The following is a 16,579-nucleotide window of genomic DNA, read 5'->3' as shown; positions in this document are numbered from 1 at the left end:
TCAGAGGTGACTCCAGGTGTTGGCCCCACTGACTATAGACACCAGGAACTCAGTCCAGATGTCTATCTCCTCCAGTCTACTGTGGAGTTCTGCCCTGACCTGGAGTAGAGACTACTATAAGGCCTCAGACCCTTACTGTACAGATCTATGTCTGCCTTTATCATCACCATAGCCTGGAAGAGGGGCCCAAGGCTTAAAGACCTTTCCCGGAGGCTCCACCTTCTAGACACCACAATCAACAGACACTCATTTACCAATGACCCCAGTGGGACCCAAGAGTGCAGTCCAGGGAGTCCTTGGAATGTGTCTGCCTAGCGAAGGACAGCGTGGCCCAACACACGCAACTGTGACCAGCTGGCCAGGCAGAACTGGGACGCCAAGGTTCCCGGAGAACACAAAAGTTTGCTACAGGAGGATGAGGCAGGTCTGCCTACAGTTTCCTTTAACTCCAGCCAGGGGCTCTTTCTTACATTTGTCCTCTCTCGGGCTAATGGATTTCCTTAATTTAGTTCTAATTCAAAGAGGACTAAGTGTTAAACAACTTTTTGTGACTGACACACTCTACCTGACCCTTCCTGCCAATAATAGTGGCCCAGGAAAGACCCAGAGTTAGCCAAATGTCCAGGATATGCCTAGTGTCCTTGGATAGAGTCATCAGACAAAGTACAGGACACCCAAATCAGAATTCCAGATTAACAATCAACTCTTATTTTTACTATAAATGTCTCAAATCTTTTATATTAAAAAAAAAGTATCTGCCAGGTGGTGGTAGGACTCACCTTTAATCCCCAGCACTTGGGAGGCAGAGGCAGGTGAATCTCTGTGAGTTCAAGACTATCCTGTTCTACAGAACAGCAGCCAGAGCTGTTGCACAGAGAAACCCTGTCTCCAAAAAAAAAAAAAGTATCTGATATTCATCTGACGTTCAGATTCACCTGGGTATCTGTATCCAACAGCCTTCCCTCAGAGGCTGGGGGTTCATCAGTTCAGACCCATCTCGTGTGGATCTGTGTGTGGGCACAACTCTGAGGACCACTTTCCCAGACACATCATCTTCTAGCCATGTTGGTCTTCCTCCCTTCCTATCCCCCCTTCATGGATGCTGAGGTACCCATTCTGCCTTGTGGTTAGGTGGGAGAATTCAGACTGTGTGCCTGTTTCTCTGGAGGTCAGAATTGCCCATCACCGCTGCAATGCCTCTGTCTTTACCTAGCCTAGGGCCTGAATGTATCAAAGGTGTCAGAAACCTGACACCTGGAACAGCAGCTGTGAGCAAGGAAGGATTTTTGAAGATGCAATTGGTAAGGGGGAAGCTTATGTGGGTTCTCAGATATGCTCTAAGCACAGCCACGGGTTTCCTCATAGAAGAGAGATTCACATTCAGAAGAGATGAGGCTACATGAAAACAGCAGGCTGCAATGGTTGGGACAATATCTCTGACATGCCAACAAAGCCAGGAGCTGCAATGGTTTCACCTCTGTCCAGTGGTGCTGATTTCAGCCTGATCTGGCTCCAAAGTCACACTATGTATGGCCACTTGTTACAATAGCCCTGGGAGATTGACACAATGGGACCTGGGAACACTAAGTACCCTTGCCTGAGTCCTTATGGAGGAAATCTGCTCACCCTATCCAACTGCTACGTGCAATAACATGAACAGACCTTGAGAGGTGGGAAGTGGAGAGGACCGTTTCTGAGTGGAGAATAGCTTTGCCTGGCCATCAAAGTCATGGCATGTTCTGGAACAAGTGGACCAATCCCAGCCCACCTAACATAAGTCATTGGCCTCCTGGCTTCTGGAGCAGGTGTTGCTGCAATTTAAGGGTTTAAGATCTGGGCGGCATGGACATGGGGCTGGTTCAGCAGTCAAGAGTGGAAGCAAGAATGGGCTTCTGTCAGAGCCCAGAAACCTAGGGGAAAGAAGTGTGTGCCCACACTCATCGGGCAGAACTCTCAGTTCTCACGATTCCTTAGGGGGCCCTTCGTGACAACCAGCCACAGTTTTGGTTCTACGATTGGTCTTGCACATCCCACCGAGGAACACAAAACGGGTCCTAGCCATCAAAGCCATTTGGTCTTTCCATCCTCACCTAGCTGGGAGTTTCCAGCACCCGCTCAGTGGGCCCCACCGCCTACCCACGCAGCTTAGGAGGGTAGTTGGCTAGGTCACCTGTCAGCGGTGAGATGTGCCAGCCTGAACACCTTGGGCAACAGGACTTTAACAATCAGGGCCCCAGCAGTAGGCACACACGGCTCTGGGGTCGCTCAGTTTATTGGGAAAACGGGCACTGAGCGTGGTGAGCGCTGGTGCGGAAGCCTGGGGCGGGGGCGCTTTTCCTCTTGAAGAATTTCCACTGGACCTTGATGGCGAGCATCCAGTCGCTGACGTAGAGCCTCTTACAAGCGGAGGTGCAGACATGCGCCTGGCAGGGAGGTGGGGTGGAGGGGCCGCGCCTGGGGCGGGGGAGGGGGCGGGGCCAGTGCCAGGGGCGGGGCTGGGGGCGCGGCGCGGCGCCGTCGGGGAGGGCCACGCCGCGGGCGCCCGCGCTTCACTTGCCCGCTTTCTGCGCCTTCTGTGCGGACTTGGTGACCTTGCCGGCGCCGCCGCTCTTCTTCTCCACGTTCTTGATGACGCCCACGGCCACAGTCTGCCGCATGTCACGCACGGCGAAGCGGCCTGCCGGGAGAGATGCATAAACTGCGGGGGCGCCCAGGATGCAGCGTGCAGGTGCATTGGGCGTCCGCAGAACAGCGTTAATGCTGCCGTTCAAGTGGTTTAAGGGGATCTCTCGACTTGCTGTAGGTCCCGGGGAAGTCCCTCAGGGGTTCTTCCTCAGATAAGAAGCACCATCCCAGCTCTGTCTGTCAAGCACAGAAAGGGACGGTGGTGTGTTTGCATGCGAGTGTGTGTGTGTGTGTGTGTGTGTGTGTATGTGTGTGTATGATGAGACCTCCTACTAAACACTACACTTTGCTCAGTAGTTTGCCTTAGTAAAGGAGCCCTTGACCCCGCCCGCCAGCAGCGCATTGACCCCAGCTTGGACCAACCACCATCTTAGTTGAGGCCTTGAAACACCTAGCTCACCGAGGGGTGGGTACTGTGAGAAGCTCTCCACACACATGGGTTTTCCGGGGACCATCTCAACAATGGCCGCATCACCAGACTTCAGGGACTTGGGATTGTCCTCCAGCTTCTTGCCAGAACGCCGGTCAATTTTCTCCTTCAGCTCAGCAAACTTGCAGGCGATGTGGGCTGTGTGGCAGTCGATAACTGGCGAGTAACCAGCGCTGATTTGCCCAGGGTGGTTCAGGATGATGACCTGAGAGCAGAGTTGAAGACAGCCATGAGTCAGGTCTCCTGGAACAGTGTTAGATGGGGTGGCTCCAGTCACAGGGTCACCTCCCGATCCCCATGTTTGTGTGGGATCCCTTCTGGGCTCAGACCCCAACATCTTGCTAAGCATATAGCAAACCACAAGGCAATCAACAGACACCTGCACTGTTTGAAAGGATCAGGACGACACAGACATATTAACCCTGGCCAGAACAATTAGAGTGCTTCTATTACATTTCAATGAAATTATCCTAAAAACTCTTATCCCGTGGAGAAGTAGTTAAAGAGGGTGCCATGAAAACGTAGAGCAGGAGATTCAGTAAGATGACTCTGGACAAAGGTGCTTGCCGCCAGGTCTTAAAGACCTGAGTTCAATCCCTGGAGTCACATGGTGGAAGTAGAGAACTGATTCCAAGTTGCCCTCTGACCTCCACACATGTATTGTGGCACACACACGCTCACACACACACACGCACGCACACACACGCAGATGTGACTTATTTTTAGTTAAGAGAATAAAGTGCTAACAGTGATACCCCAGTCAGTAAGTTAATAAAAGTATTTTCTAAGGTCGAATACCCCAGAGTAGGACTGCTCAGGGAGACCTGAGGCTCTGCTTACTTATGTGCACCCGTGTAGCCTTGGAACATGAGTGGCCTTCGGATGAAATGAAGGGCTTCCCCTTCAGTGCCAGGTCACTGTTGTGTGACACCTCGGCCCGTCTCTCCCCTCTTCCGAGAAGGAATGTCCATACACGCCACCAACCTGGGAGGTGAACTGGGCAGCCTCCTGAGGCGGATCAGACTTGCTGTCCCCGCAGACATTGCCCCGGCGGATGTCCTTGACAGACACATTTTTCACGTTGAAGCCGACGTTGTCACCTGGCAGGGCCTCGCTGAGGGCCTCGTGGTGCATTTCCACAGACTTCACCTCCGTGGTGATGTTTACGGGTGCAAAGGTCACCACCATGCCGGGCCGCAGAATACCAGTCTCCACTCGGCCCACAGGCACAGTCCCAATGCCTAGGCCAAGAGAGGGCATGAGAGGGCAGGCCAGAGGAGGGGTTCAGGGCAAAACAAAAGCAGAGAGCCTGGAGGTAGGCAGAGCTTAGGAGTTGCTCCTCTCTGGAGGGGGTCAATGGAAATAGACTCACAGAGGGAGAAAGAAGACAGAGGGTCCTTAGGAAAGCAGTGGGTGAGGTGACAGCAGGAGAGAATCCCCTGCTCCAGTCAGGGAATGAGAAACTAAATCAGAGTTTCCAGGACTCAAGGATAAAGGGCAGGGCAGAGACAGGGGAATGGGATCGTCCCCTAAAGGACAGCTGTCCCTCCGAGGGAGCATCACAAGCCTTCCTCCTCTCTCTGAGAACCACAGCCAGGCATGGGTCAACTCACTAGGCTTGCTCTTGCCCACACAGGACTCCCTGGGTCCTCCTGTGACTCTGCGGTTCTAACACTGAAGAGGCATCTGGTCCCAGTCCTTCCGACAGGCCTGCCCACAATGACAGTGTAGCTACTACAGAAATACCTTGATGAATGAGTGACTGGGAGAGGGAGCACTGCTCTCCGTCTTCTGGGAGCACGGGGGTGGTAGCATTGTGGGGTGACAGAAGAGCCAACCGTTGGATTCTGTGTTGCAGTAAGCCTCAGCATGATATTCTCATTCCTCTCCCTTTGCTTGTTCCATGTTTTACTTTGGTTTTTATTGACTAATGACTTGTAATTCTCATTCCTGGACTAAGACTGCCCCTCATGAGACAGGCACCCCTCTCCCTGCAGGTGAAGTGTAAGTCAGTTCAACACTCGCATCTAATGTCTTTAGCTGGTGGCTTGGGGGAGTGGGGCGTGGGAAAGAAAAATCCTACTGAATGCTGCGTGAATGGATGGGTGGGTGGAGGTGAGTGGGAGAGGTGACCGAGTGGACACATGGATGTGGATGAATGGATAGAACAAGAATCAAGATCGGTGGATAAATGAATGGGCATAAGAAAACATGGTCTTGGGAGAGAAGTGGAGACAACCGGCCTGAGGGCTCCTTGTTGATGTCCTGGTCAAGGCGGGGGACAGAGTCTGCTAGCACCTGCAGGGAGCTCCAGTACTGAGGCCTCACTCACCACCAATCTTGTACACATCCTGCAGTGGCAGGCGAAGGGGCTTGTCAGTGGGGCGAGTTGGGGGCAGGATTGTGTCCAGGGCTTCCAGCAGGGACACACCACTTGCATTTCCTTCCTTGCGCTCTACCTTCCAGCCCTTGAACCATGGCATCTGGGCAGAAGGAAAAAAAGGTGCCAATTAAAGGGCAACCTACCTGAGCACCCCCTCAGCCTCAGATCTCCAAGATTCTGGGGGTGGCACCTGCCTAAAGAGTAGCCTGGGAAAGGAGACTCGCTGTTCAAGATGAATAGTTTGCCTCTCAATCCCTTCTCACATCCCCAACCTCACAGGGACTCTGAGCAAACATAACTTAGAAAAAAGGGAAGAGGCAAAGAGAAAAACCAAAACCAAACAAACAAAAACACCTCCCCAGACTGTACTGCCATGTCCCAAACACTTACAAATGAGGCCCGTCAACCTGGCCTGATTCCCTGCTCTGTCAGGGACCTGGTCAATCACAGCCCAAGACAGGGCAAGAACCAGGAGAGTAGGGACTCAAGTCTGACCAAAGGCCATGTCCAGGATAAAGTCCAGCCTATGCCCCAACCCCGAAGCCCTGCTGGCTACCAAGCTGCCCAAGGTCTACCACCACCACCACCACCACCACTGCCTCTTTGGAGGATGACTTCAACCCTTCCTAATACAGAGCTCCTCGTGGTCCACCTGCCACACATAAGAAGTAAATCCACTGAAGGGGCTGTGTGTCCTCCTGCTTTTATCTTTATGACAAAGTCTCAGGCATCTCAGGTCAACAGATGGCTCTTGAAGTATGGGTGCACAAAGTCCCAGAGCACAATAGAGCAGTAGGAGGCGGGGGTGGGGGACCCCTACTGATCAAAAGTCTCCAGGGGATTCTAAGGTCCTGATAATCATACATCAGCAAGAGCAAGATGGGGTATCCCCTGCCTGTCAAACTTTGTCCCCATACCACCAGGCACTGGTCTCCAGCTATCTCCAGAGAGCCTATTCTCACACCATTTCATTCATTGTGGGCAGCTGCAAAAGCTGTCTAAAGCCACGTGCCCACCTTTCTGGGCAAGGGGTCTCCTCTGGATAGACCAAGATCTAGGTCCCAGGCTCTATCTGAAAACCTCCTCTTCACCCCCAACTTAGAGGCCCAGAACTGTAGAAGCTTCAAGCTTTCCAATTGACCAGCCAAGAGACATTCCTCCATAATCCAGGCCAGCCCAGGGACATGCATGCTTCCCAGATACCAACTCACTCTTCAGACCTCAGAGGAGGCAGCTAAGGAGGACCTTGTGGCCTTGCTGGTCCTGCACAGTCTCGAAAGCCAGGACAGAGGCTTGGGAGAAATAAAAACTGATCTTCCCCCATAGTGAGATCCTGGGCCCAACAGGCAGCAGCCAGAGAAGGAACCCCATCTTCCTCTTTTGGCCTCACGAGGACCCCAAGTGCAGGTCCCTTACTAGGGGAGAGTCCCAGGAGGTTGGCACCCATCACTACAGTGCTCCCAGAAACCCAGCTAGATCAAAGGGAACTTGGCCCACCCCTCCCCCACCACCCCCGCCCTCACTCACGTTGGGTGAAGGCTCCAGCATGTTGTCACCGTGCCAGCCTGAGATGGGCACGAAGGGCACTGTGGCTGGGTTGTAGCCGATCTTCTTGATGTAGGCGCTGACCTCCTTGACAATCTCATCATAGCGCTTCTCGCTGTAGGCTGGTTCCGTGGAGTCCATCTTGTTGACACCAACAATGAGCTGCTTTACACCCAGAGTGTAGGCCAGGAGCGCGTGTTCCCGGGTTTGCCCGTTCTTGGAGATGCCGGCCTCAAACTCGCCCACACCTGCTGCCACGATCAGCACCGCACAGTCCGCCTATCCAGCAGGTCAGACACAGTGAGCCCCCTGGGTCAGCCTTTTACCTGTCCCAACCACCCACAAAATGGGGCCTGAGCAGTTATTCTTGGGATGGAGACTCAGGATCTCTACCTCAAGGGTAGCAGGGGACTCCTCCCCCAGGCCCTGAGTCAAGGAGGCCCAGAACTGGCCATCAGCTCCACCATCAGCAGGCTGTGTGCCCTTGGATGGGTCATTTGGCCTCTGGTTCTGTTCTGTCTTCCTGTGATTATCTGACTGATTTTCTACCTATCTCTCACCATCCCTCGTGTGGCCTCTTCTACAAGACTCTGTCTGTGAAGGAACATGCTACAATTTCCCCCTCTGTCTGTCCGCTGGCCCCAATAGTGGTGGGGTAACCCTGCAGGTACCCCATCCAACTGACTCAGGTCTTGAGGAACTCTGTGCCAAGCAAGATGGAGGTGAACTGGGCGGGGCTCTGTCCCGGCAGGTGCTCTCCCTACACACCTGGGAAGTGCCAGTGATCATGTTCTTGATGAAGTCCCGGTGGCCTGGAGCATCGATGATGGTTATGTAGTACTTGGTGGTCTCAAACTTCCAAAGGGAGATGTCGATGGTGATGCCGCGCTCCCGCTCTGCCTTCAGCTTGTCCAGCACCCAGGCGTACTTAAAGGAGCCCTTCCCCATCTGGAAGAGTAGGGGGACACAGGACTCAGGGGTCACATCCATCTGCCTGGCCTGCCCTGGGCCATGGAAGCAGTCATGAGAGATTAGGATTGGGCTAAAGCACCTTGAACCAAGGACCTCAGCACCATCTCTCTGGTCCTGACCCCCAAACCCTGCTCTGCCACAAAATGAAGACACCCAGATCAGCCAGCCCCACCCCTACTCCCCTCCTAAATGGCTGTGAACACACAAGTCCCCCAGCAGGGGGCATGAGGATCTGGAAGTTGCCAGACCTCATTTAAACTCCTATCCCTGGCAAAGGGTTCCTCACTGACTGAAGCTAAGGCTCCACACCCTAGTCAGTTATAGGTCAATGATCTCATGGGTTTGGGGCTATTAAAAAAAAAACTCTCTGAGTTATTTCAAAACAAAAAAATTAAAAATAAATAAATTGGTCAAGGTTTTGAGAAAAGTCTGGCTTTCCAGCTCTTTCTGTAGCTGATGAGTACTTCCAAATAGCTCTGAGACATCTCCCCTCTCCCCTTCCACCAAAATAAGAAAAGAAAGAGCACTCCTACTAAGAGCAAGGCTGGCTGCTCTCTGCCAGCTTCTGCCAAGGTGGGAGTCCTGGTGAGACTCCTACAGCCTGGACCACAACTGGGTCACTGCTCAACCTAACACAACTCCCTACCACACTCTCCCAGGACAGGCTTTTACATTCCAGGGTTGCTACCCAGCCTGGAGGAACTGTCCAGCCAGACCCAGACAAAACCCAGCTGGGACCTGACCCAGGTGACCTTCAATCACTCAGCTCCCTCCTACCTCATAACACCCCCTAAAGGGTAAAAGCATCAGGCTCAGACACACAGAGTTGTGGCTCAAAACACACATACACACAGAGAAGGAATTCAGCACAGAGAGTTGTTGCCCTCAGCCCTTACCCAGGAGCCAGCTCTCCTGGGGGCAGAGAAGAGAATCCAGTTACAACCACTGCCCATTCGTAGGTCTCAGCCAGGAGCAGGCTACCCAGACCCCCCACTCCAAGCATCATCCTGAACCAGCAACCTTCCCCAGCTTATCTGGAGAAAGTGGAGCTGGCAAGGCTGCTGCCCATCAAGATGCTATTAATAGCATCCTTGAGCCCTGGCTGTTACAAGACAAGCAAGGGCAGCATCACATCCAGCTTCAGCCCTGAGGAGCAAGAGGATAAGGCCTGAGGGCCCTCTGGCCCACTGAGATCACAAATCCAGAGCCCTCTGGTGGACCTGAGCAGGGCACAAACTCTCCCTCCCTCAGTACAAAGCAAATCTAGCAGCATTCTCAGTCACCCCTATCCTTGGAACGGAAGGAAGTAAACCGAGCAATGCCAGCACCAAGCCCGGGGTGCTCACCTCTGCTGCCTCCTTCTCAAACTTCTCAATGGTCCGCTTGTCGATGCCCCCGCATTTGTAGATGAGATGGCCCGTCGTGGTGGACTTGCCTGAATCCACGTGGCCAATGACCACAATGTTGATGTGTGTCTTCTCCTTGCCCATTCTGCCTGGTAGAGGGAGGGGCTGGCACTGTGGGGGCTCTGGCCCGGGGTTGAGGGTGTGCTGGGCAGAAACACTGTGGGGCCAGTGGCAAGGAAGACAGGTGATTAGGAGGCCCAGAGAGAGCCCAGCAGAGACACCCACAGCACTCCCACCCAATCACCTGAGGTAGAACGAGGAAGGATTGCCCCCTACCCTGGTCCTAGCCCAGCCTGGCCAGGTTGCACTCTTAAGCCACCTGTTCTCCTTCGCCCAAATGGTTTGTTGGTGTGTAAATGTTTGGAGAGTTGATTCGGAGGAAAGTTCCCTGAGGAAGGGTTAATCCGGTCTGGACATCACAGAGCAGCAAGCAGGCTGTGTGATCCTCTGGAGAGCCCTGTGATGAGTCACTGTGCCCAGCTCTCCAGTGCCCTGTCCTCCCTGTCCTCGATGCCGCCACCCCCCCCCCAACACACACACATACAACAGCTCAGGGAGAGACACTGCCCTACCCCCATCTGCTGCCACCATGAAGAAAAGGCCAGCACTCCTCAGCCCCTCCTCAGGCGAGGGCGCCATCTTCCTCTCTCTGCCCACAGGCTGGCAGGGGAGACAGCTGGATGGGGCCCAGGCATGGGCCCAGAATAGCTCAGGCCCTCCCATATTCAAGCAGGGGGCAGCCATCAAGGCTGTGAGGTGAGTGTCCTGTTCTAGCCAGAGAAATAAAAATCTCACCCTGACCCAGCTCAGTAAATGTCCTAAGAGATTCCCTCACTCACCCTCGCCCCCTACCATCTGGTCCAGGCCCTGGGTCTCAGAACCTGCGCATCGCTGAGATCAACTGAGAAGCTCCGGGCTGGGCAGGGGCGGGGAGGGGGGTGATACTAGGGTGGGAGTCACGTAGGGCGGGGTAGGGGTCCTCAGGTTTCAGCACCTCCCCGACCCTTCTCTGACAAATCACTGACACCCCCAGAGCCCCCAACCACGCCAACATCCGCACTGACCAGCCTGTCCAGCCCCGCAGCGCCCAGGAGAGCCCCAAGGTCACGGTGACAGTGTGATCCTAGGTTTCAGGAGAAGGCCCCCTGCTACTGTCACTAAGTAAACAATCGCCTAGGAGACACGTCGTTCGACTGCCACAGGGACCCACCATGCCCGGTGTGCGACCGAGAGACCCCCAACCCAGGGGTGTAGCTCAGCTAGGTACCCCGTGTCCCCTTCTACCTTGGGATGGATTCCCTGGGAGGCGAACTCTTGGTGGAAACCTAAGCAAGGGTCGCCGGCCCGAGTATGTGTCCTTACCCAGAGCCGAAGTCTCAGTCAGAGGGACTGGCGGCGGCGGCGCCGGCGGTTTTATCTCTCCAGGAGGGGGTCCACCTATTGACGGTGCCGGCGCAATGCACTGCGCCCCTGCAGTACGGCAATGCGGTACCGGCGGGGGGGGAGGCGGGCTCCGGGAGGCTGGCGGATGGGCTGCGAGAGATGCGCGGACGTAGGGGCCAAGCACCCACGGGCGCCAGCCGGCGTAACGAGGATCCGAGAGGACGCAGCTGCAAAGATGCACCGGAGCAAGCGAGAGAATCAGCGAGCTAGAGCGCAGATCAGGAGAGAAAAACAGGCAAAAGGGCGGGGAGCACGCAGAGGTGGGGGCAGGGAAACAGAGCCAGGAAGGGAGGGGCAGGGATGAAGAAGGGAAAGAAGCAACCTACAGAAGAGCTGGGATAGCAGAGACAGTGGTTGCTATAGAGAAGAATGAAAGGTACACCCAACATAAAGATATTCCAGGGAAGGTGGAACATAAGACAGGGAGACAGGGAGTGGAGGTGGGATAGGGAGAGAAGAGGCACAAGCCCAGGTCAAGGTCCCTGCAAGTCCTGATGTGGGCATCCAGTGCCTGCCCTGCTCACAGTTGAGTCCCAGTGAACATGAAGGGCAGTTTCCAGAGGCTTTCCGTGATGTGATCCCCCTGGTACAGTGCCCCTAAGCTTGCTTACATGGGCCCAACATGGCAGACCTTTGAGGCCGTCAGCAAGTCCAGCCCAGATACAACCTTGTTCTGAAGTCCTGGAAAGAGGCTTTTTCTACCTATTCCCTTAGGTGTGGGGAATGCATGAAGCCCATCAGAGTTCAGACACAAGTTCCAGGTCAGACTGTCTTACACATCCAAACAGAGTTCAGACCCCCACTAGCCCAGGATTGAGCACCAGCTTCCTTCAGGCCCCATGGGTGGGAAAGAGGCCCTGAGGATTCCAAAATAGGCCTTAAGGGGGTTGTGGATGCCACGTGTCATCAGAGGCTTCTTCAGAGATCCCTATCTTGTCACCTCACCCAGAGCTTCCTATTTTCTGATGCTACCACCAGTGTTTGCCACTGCAGGGTATGGTAGGGCAGGCAGGAAGCAAAAGCTCCTTGGGTATTTATACTGAACGACAGCAGGCCTATGTCTATCCCTTCCACTCCGGTGTGAAATTGACCAAGACATAGAAGTGCCAGGTCAGGGCCCAGCACCTCCTACTGGGGCAGTGCCCATGAGGAGCCCCTGGAGATGGGTGCCCTGTGTGAAGAAGGGGTAAAGGTGAAGCTGAGGGTCCGTCTGGCTGAGGGCAGTCAGAGACCAGGCAGGCCTCTCAGATGACCTGGCACTTCCGCAGACTGCTGATACTGTCAACTGGGAGCCAGGAATTAAAAATAAGTTTCTGGCAAGACATTAGCATTCACCACACCCGCTTGCCCAGCTCGTCTCTCCACGGAATGCCTTCCTTCTTGCATGGAGATCAGGCCTGGTTTGGGATTCAGAAGGCTGGGTGGGCTCAGTAGAGGGGCCCAGAGTCCAGGATCCTTGGGGATAGCCCCTAGTCCTTCAACTTTGGAGGTATCACCAGACACCCGTTCCCTATGTAGCCTTCCACTATGTGCATCTGAGACGCAAGGCCAGGAGCTTGCCCTAGTCCTAGAGGACTGACCACTGATGGCAAGAGGTTATCTCCTGCCTGAAACACCTATATGCTGACCTAGGGGAGGCAGGCCAAAAGTACCACCCTGTCATTAGGACATACTTTGCTTACCAGTGCCAATCCCTGAAGCCTTTGCCAGCGTGGAAGACCCTGTGAATATGTAGAAAAACAAACCTTCAAGAGGTAATGGAGCTGAGCTATAACACACTAACCCCACTGAGCAGCCTTAAGGGCAGCAGTTCCAAGAGGCTATTAACCCAGCAGCAATTGCCAGGCACACAATGGCTCCAGCAACTGAGCAACTATTGCTTCTATCTGCATGTATCCCCCAAGCTCAGCGCTGGGACTGAATCCCAAGGCTGGGATGGGGCTTTCTAGGAGGACTTAGGTCCTGAGGGCGCTGGCCTTATCCATGGATTAAATACCACCATAGAAAGTGCTTGTGAAGGGCTCTCCTGTCCTTCCACTTCCTCTGTAGGGCCTGGTTGGGCACCTTGCCAGAACTTTGGGCTTCTAGCCTCTTCAAGTGCATAGTTAGTAGTACTTAACCAACTAAGAAGTCAGCAACACTAAATAAAAACAGATCCAATAAGTAGACCTGGGGACCCCAAAACCTATGAGGAAACTGGGCAAAGAAAAACTAAGCCTACCACCTGAGATCACATAGCAAGTAGATGACTCAAAACACTAGCACTGTGGACAGTATGACTTTCAGATTGAAGCCTAGGTCTCACCTGTGACCTGCTTCTGGGTTACGAATCACAGTGACTCTGGGAAGCTGCCAGAGGTGGGGCAGGGCAGGCAAGGAGAGGCTACAGGAAACCAGGATTCTTCCTAGGGGCAGTGTGGAGGATAGAGTGCAGGATCTGCCCCTCCTCAGCTCCTACAGGAGCCCCCAGATGCCATCTCCAAGCTGTTTGGGGAGACAGCATCCCCCTCTTTGGCTGGTGGGGGTTTCACAAATGTTGGGAATGAAGATACAGCTAAAATTAACCGTTATCAAGCTGCCAGCCCTGCAAATAAACCTGCCTCCCATTGGCTGTCGGTGATGTCACTGTCAGGTTAATAATAGCTGCGGTGCCCAGCTAACCACCTGTGTGGGTGCCTTCTGTGAGCCATTACCAGGCCAGCCTCCTGGAGTCAGTGTCCAACAGATGTGTGTCACTTGGCCCATGGTGGCTTACACGGGGTCTTGGGGACAGGGTGACTAGACACCTTCTAGTCAGAGAGTTTCCAGGGAGCTCCACCTGGTTTGGGCTGCCAGATGCCTTCCGGCCCCAAAACACGGTCCTTGGGCATGGAGCCCATCACTACTCATTTACCTGAGCCTGAGACCTGGGCAGCCACTGAAGCAAAGTCCTCCCTTGAGACCAGCTTCCAGGCCGGTACCAGGAGACTGAGAAAGCTCCTGGGGCAGCAAATGAACTGGTTTCTATGATGAGGGGAGTTCTAGGTTCTGGGGCCTTAACAAACAATCGGTACCTTCCTGAGTTAGAGCAGCTGGGCAGGCAGCAGGTGAATTGCAGACCTGGGAAATTTCAGCCTAGCCAGAAGCAAATATACTATCCTCCAAGGCATGAGGCCTGCAAGGTCTGAGGCATCCTGAGTCTGTCAGGGAGCCCAGAGCCACAGGGAGCTGTTGCCATGGTGAGCAGCAGCTCAGCGGGCAGGAGGCTCCTCCCTCCTCCTCCAGGGAGCCCAGCACTGCATCATCCAAGGAGCAGAGAACTGCTCATCCTCTGGAAACCGTTAAGAGTATGACAGACACGGTGGGACACAAGTCACATTCCATCAGTGCAGACCCCTTTCTGGGGTGAGGTCAGGGTACTCCATCCAGTAACACCCAGAAACAGAAGGGAAGACCAGGAAAGTACACGAGACAAGTCACTCTCCACAGCCAAGTCCGGTAGGATGGAGGGGACCCTGGGTGTGTGGTCAGGTCTTCTGAGGACTCACTGGAGGCAAATCTCCCGTCAGTGGTCCTATCTTTAACTGGGGAAAGGGCACCACAGCACCTGTGTTTGACACATGTTCTTAACCACCTGACTGCCCAGGGAACAGTGCTCACAAGTGCCTGTAGGAACTCTCACCCCTTGAAAAGAATTGCCTTACAGTGGGCAGGGACCTACAGGGAACAGCCAACCTTAGGAGTAACCATAGTCTACATGATCCAGGAGAAGCCCTGGGAGGCCATCATCCCATGCCACCAATAGTCAGTCACACCTGAGGGCAAAGGGACGCAGAGGGGGTACAACATATAGAGGGTATAGTCCTTTAAAAAAAAAGATTTATTTTAAATTATGCATAATTTTAAATCTGAGGGATGTCTATACATGAAAATGAGACATCGAATCCCCTGGCACTGGAGTTACAGATAGTTGTGAGCTACTGGAAGTTGGTGTTGGAAACAGACCTCCTGAAGAGCAGCACATGTTCCTAACTACTGAGCTATCGCTCTAGTCCCGTGCAGATCCTTTCAAATGAGCGTGAACAGACTTGGAAGACCATATCTTTTGAGTTTCCAGAGAGTGAACACAGCCTCGGAATCAACATCCAGATCACTCCCTTGTGCCCCTCCTGGTAATGACCACCGCTCAGTGGCCACTCCTGTGAGGACTCCTGACACAGATTCACTGGAGCTGTTTTTAAACAGCACAAACCAGAGCCTCCAACCTGCATCCTCCGTCTGAGTCCCCTCCCTGCTCATCAGCTCCTGTCACCATGACAGACACCTGATGTGAGCGGCTAATGAAGTCTGCCTTCAGCTCTGGGGTTCGTGGTGCAATAGCCCCATGCCAAGGCAGCATACCATGGCAAGAATATGTCAAAGAACAAAATCGCTCACCTCCTATCCGGGAAGCAAAAAGAGAGGCCCAGGTCTCCCAGTCCTCCTCAAGGGCACAGTCCAGTACCCTAAAGACCTTCTCCTAGGCCTCTGCGCTAAAGAAACCGCTTTCTCCAACAGTCCCACCTCAGGGACCAAACCTCCAAACACATCCACACTACACCACAGCCATCACGGCTGTGGGATTCAGCCACACCGTGTCAGACACTATCCCACGCAGTTTTAACCTGCTACAAGCAAACCTGTCGTAAACAGGTGTGTATGCGTCGTGAGTGATTGTTCTGAAACAGAGAGTCAAAGACTTTGGCGTACTGCCTCTTGACTCTAAATTCAACCCCTGTGATGGTGGACCAGATGTGTATCAGTACCCCATTGGACCCAGGCAGTGGCTAATCCCCAGGCAGCACTGACCAGTTGTGAGTGGCTGGAAGCCGTTGGTGACTGACTGACTTCCCTCACCGTGGATGGCACTGCCCTCATTCCTCATATACCTGGCTTCCCTTCATTGTATACAGAGCTTTAGGAAGTGACTCTGGGTTTTCTGTGATCTCCTCTGGAGATGGCTGGCCTTTGCTCAATTGACGTTTGGCTCCCAGACATACACAGACTGCTTCCCAAGATGTTAGAGCCGCCATGAGACTCCTGAGTGCCATTCAGCCTTCAGCCTCCGTCTCCCCGCAAGGCTTCCAGTGGACTTGCACTGAACCTGTGCTGGATGTATCTGGGACAGGCATTACTACAAACTGAAGTCCTTCCTCAAATAAATATATAAACGACGGCTGGATCTATTGCTGTTCAGTGCCGTTGGTTTTCTAGAATTTTCTTTTTATTCAGCCACGTGGTGGCCTCAGGCTGGGTGAAGTCCAATGAGTTACACCTTTGAGTATTTATCTGTCTTGGTTCACGGGACCTTGAGATTGTGAGCGGCTGGAATGTGAGAGCAACTGGAACCTCCAGGCCCTGTCTTTATATTCTGCACTGTAGATGCTCCTGCTGGGTGAGAGTGAGCTGGGAGGGGCTTCCAGGCTGTCAGTCAACAAGAAGAGTTAAGTTTCCCTAGTGACCAGAGACATCTTTTCACGTAATGATTGGCTGTTTGTAAATCTCTGGAGAAAGGTCTAGTCAAGTCCTTGACCCAATTTAAATTGAGCTATTTATCTTTTTGTGTGTCAAGTTTTGAGAGTTCCTTATAGATTGTGAACACAAGTCCTTTGTCAGATGTATGATTTGAAAATATTGTCCTCCAGTTTGTAGGTTGCTTTTCAGTCTCTTAACAGCATTGCTCACAATGTTTTTCCG

At 53.4% G+C, this 16,579-nt stretch overlaps 1 protein-coding gene across 2 annotated transcripts; it reads right to left on the bottom strand.

Moving 5' to 3' along the window:
- Nucleotides 1-2,256: 2,256 nt before the first annotated feature.
- Nucleotides 2,257-11,072, bottom strand: Eef1a2 (eukaryotic translation elongation factor 1 alpha 2). Of its 2 annotated transcripts, none has more exons than XM_041641675.1 (8): nt 10,784-11,072; nt 9,362-9,578; nt 7,812-7,991; nt 7,026-7,322; nt 5,448-5,598; nt 4,100-4,356; nt 3,086-3,320; nt 2,257-2,677 (listed from the first exon to the last, which is right to left on the bottom strand). In XM_041641675.1, exons 2-8 carry the CDS (start codon nt 9,503-9,505, stop codon nt 2,550-2,552), a joined length of 1,392 nt encoding a protein of 463 aa, XP_041497609.1. In that variant the 5' UTR covers nt 9,506-9,578; nt 10,784-11,072; the 3' UTR covers nt 2,257-2,549. The 2 variants fall into 2 exon arrangements, with proteins under 2 accessions (XP_041497609.1, XP_041497611.1); XM_041641677.1 differs by lacking the exon at nt 10,784-11,072 and adding an exon at nt 9,698-9,815.
- Between the last annotated feature and the right edge of the window lie 5,507 nt (nt 11,073-16,579).

This window comes from Microtus oregoni, unplaced genomic scaffold (assembly GCF_018167655.1).
Source record: "Microtus oregoni isolate MIOR12 unplaced genomic scaffold, Mior012 000071F_ref0000514, whole genome shotgun sequence".
Lineage (NCBI taxonomy): Eukaryota > Metazoa > Chordata > Mammalia > Rodentia > Cricetidae > Microtus > Microtus oregoni.
The sequence above is the reverse complement of the archived record's forward strand: the minus strand, read 5'-3'. Positions and strand labels throughout refer to the sequence as shown.

Excerpts from the sequence above, each read along its gene's own strand:
- Eef1a2 (XM_041641675.1), bottom strand. The coding sequence starts at position 9,505 with ATGGGCAAGGAGAAGACACACATCAACATTGTGGTCATTGGCCACGTG. Across the intron at positions 5,599-7,025 it reads TGCTGGAGCCTTCACCCAAC|ATGCCATGGTTCAAGGGCTG; the intron begins GTGAGTGAGGGC and ends CCTTCTGCCCAG. Across the intron at positions 2,678-3,085 it reads CTCACAGTACCCACCCCTCG|GCCGCTTCGCCGTGCGTGAC; the intron begins GTGAGCTAGGTG and ends CTCTCCCGGCAG.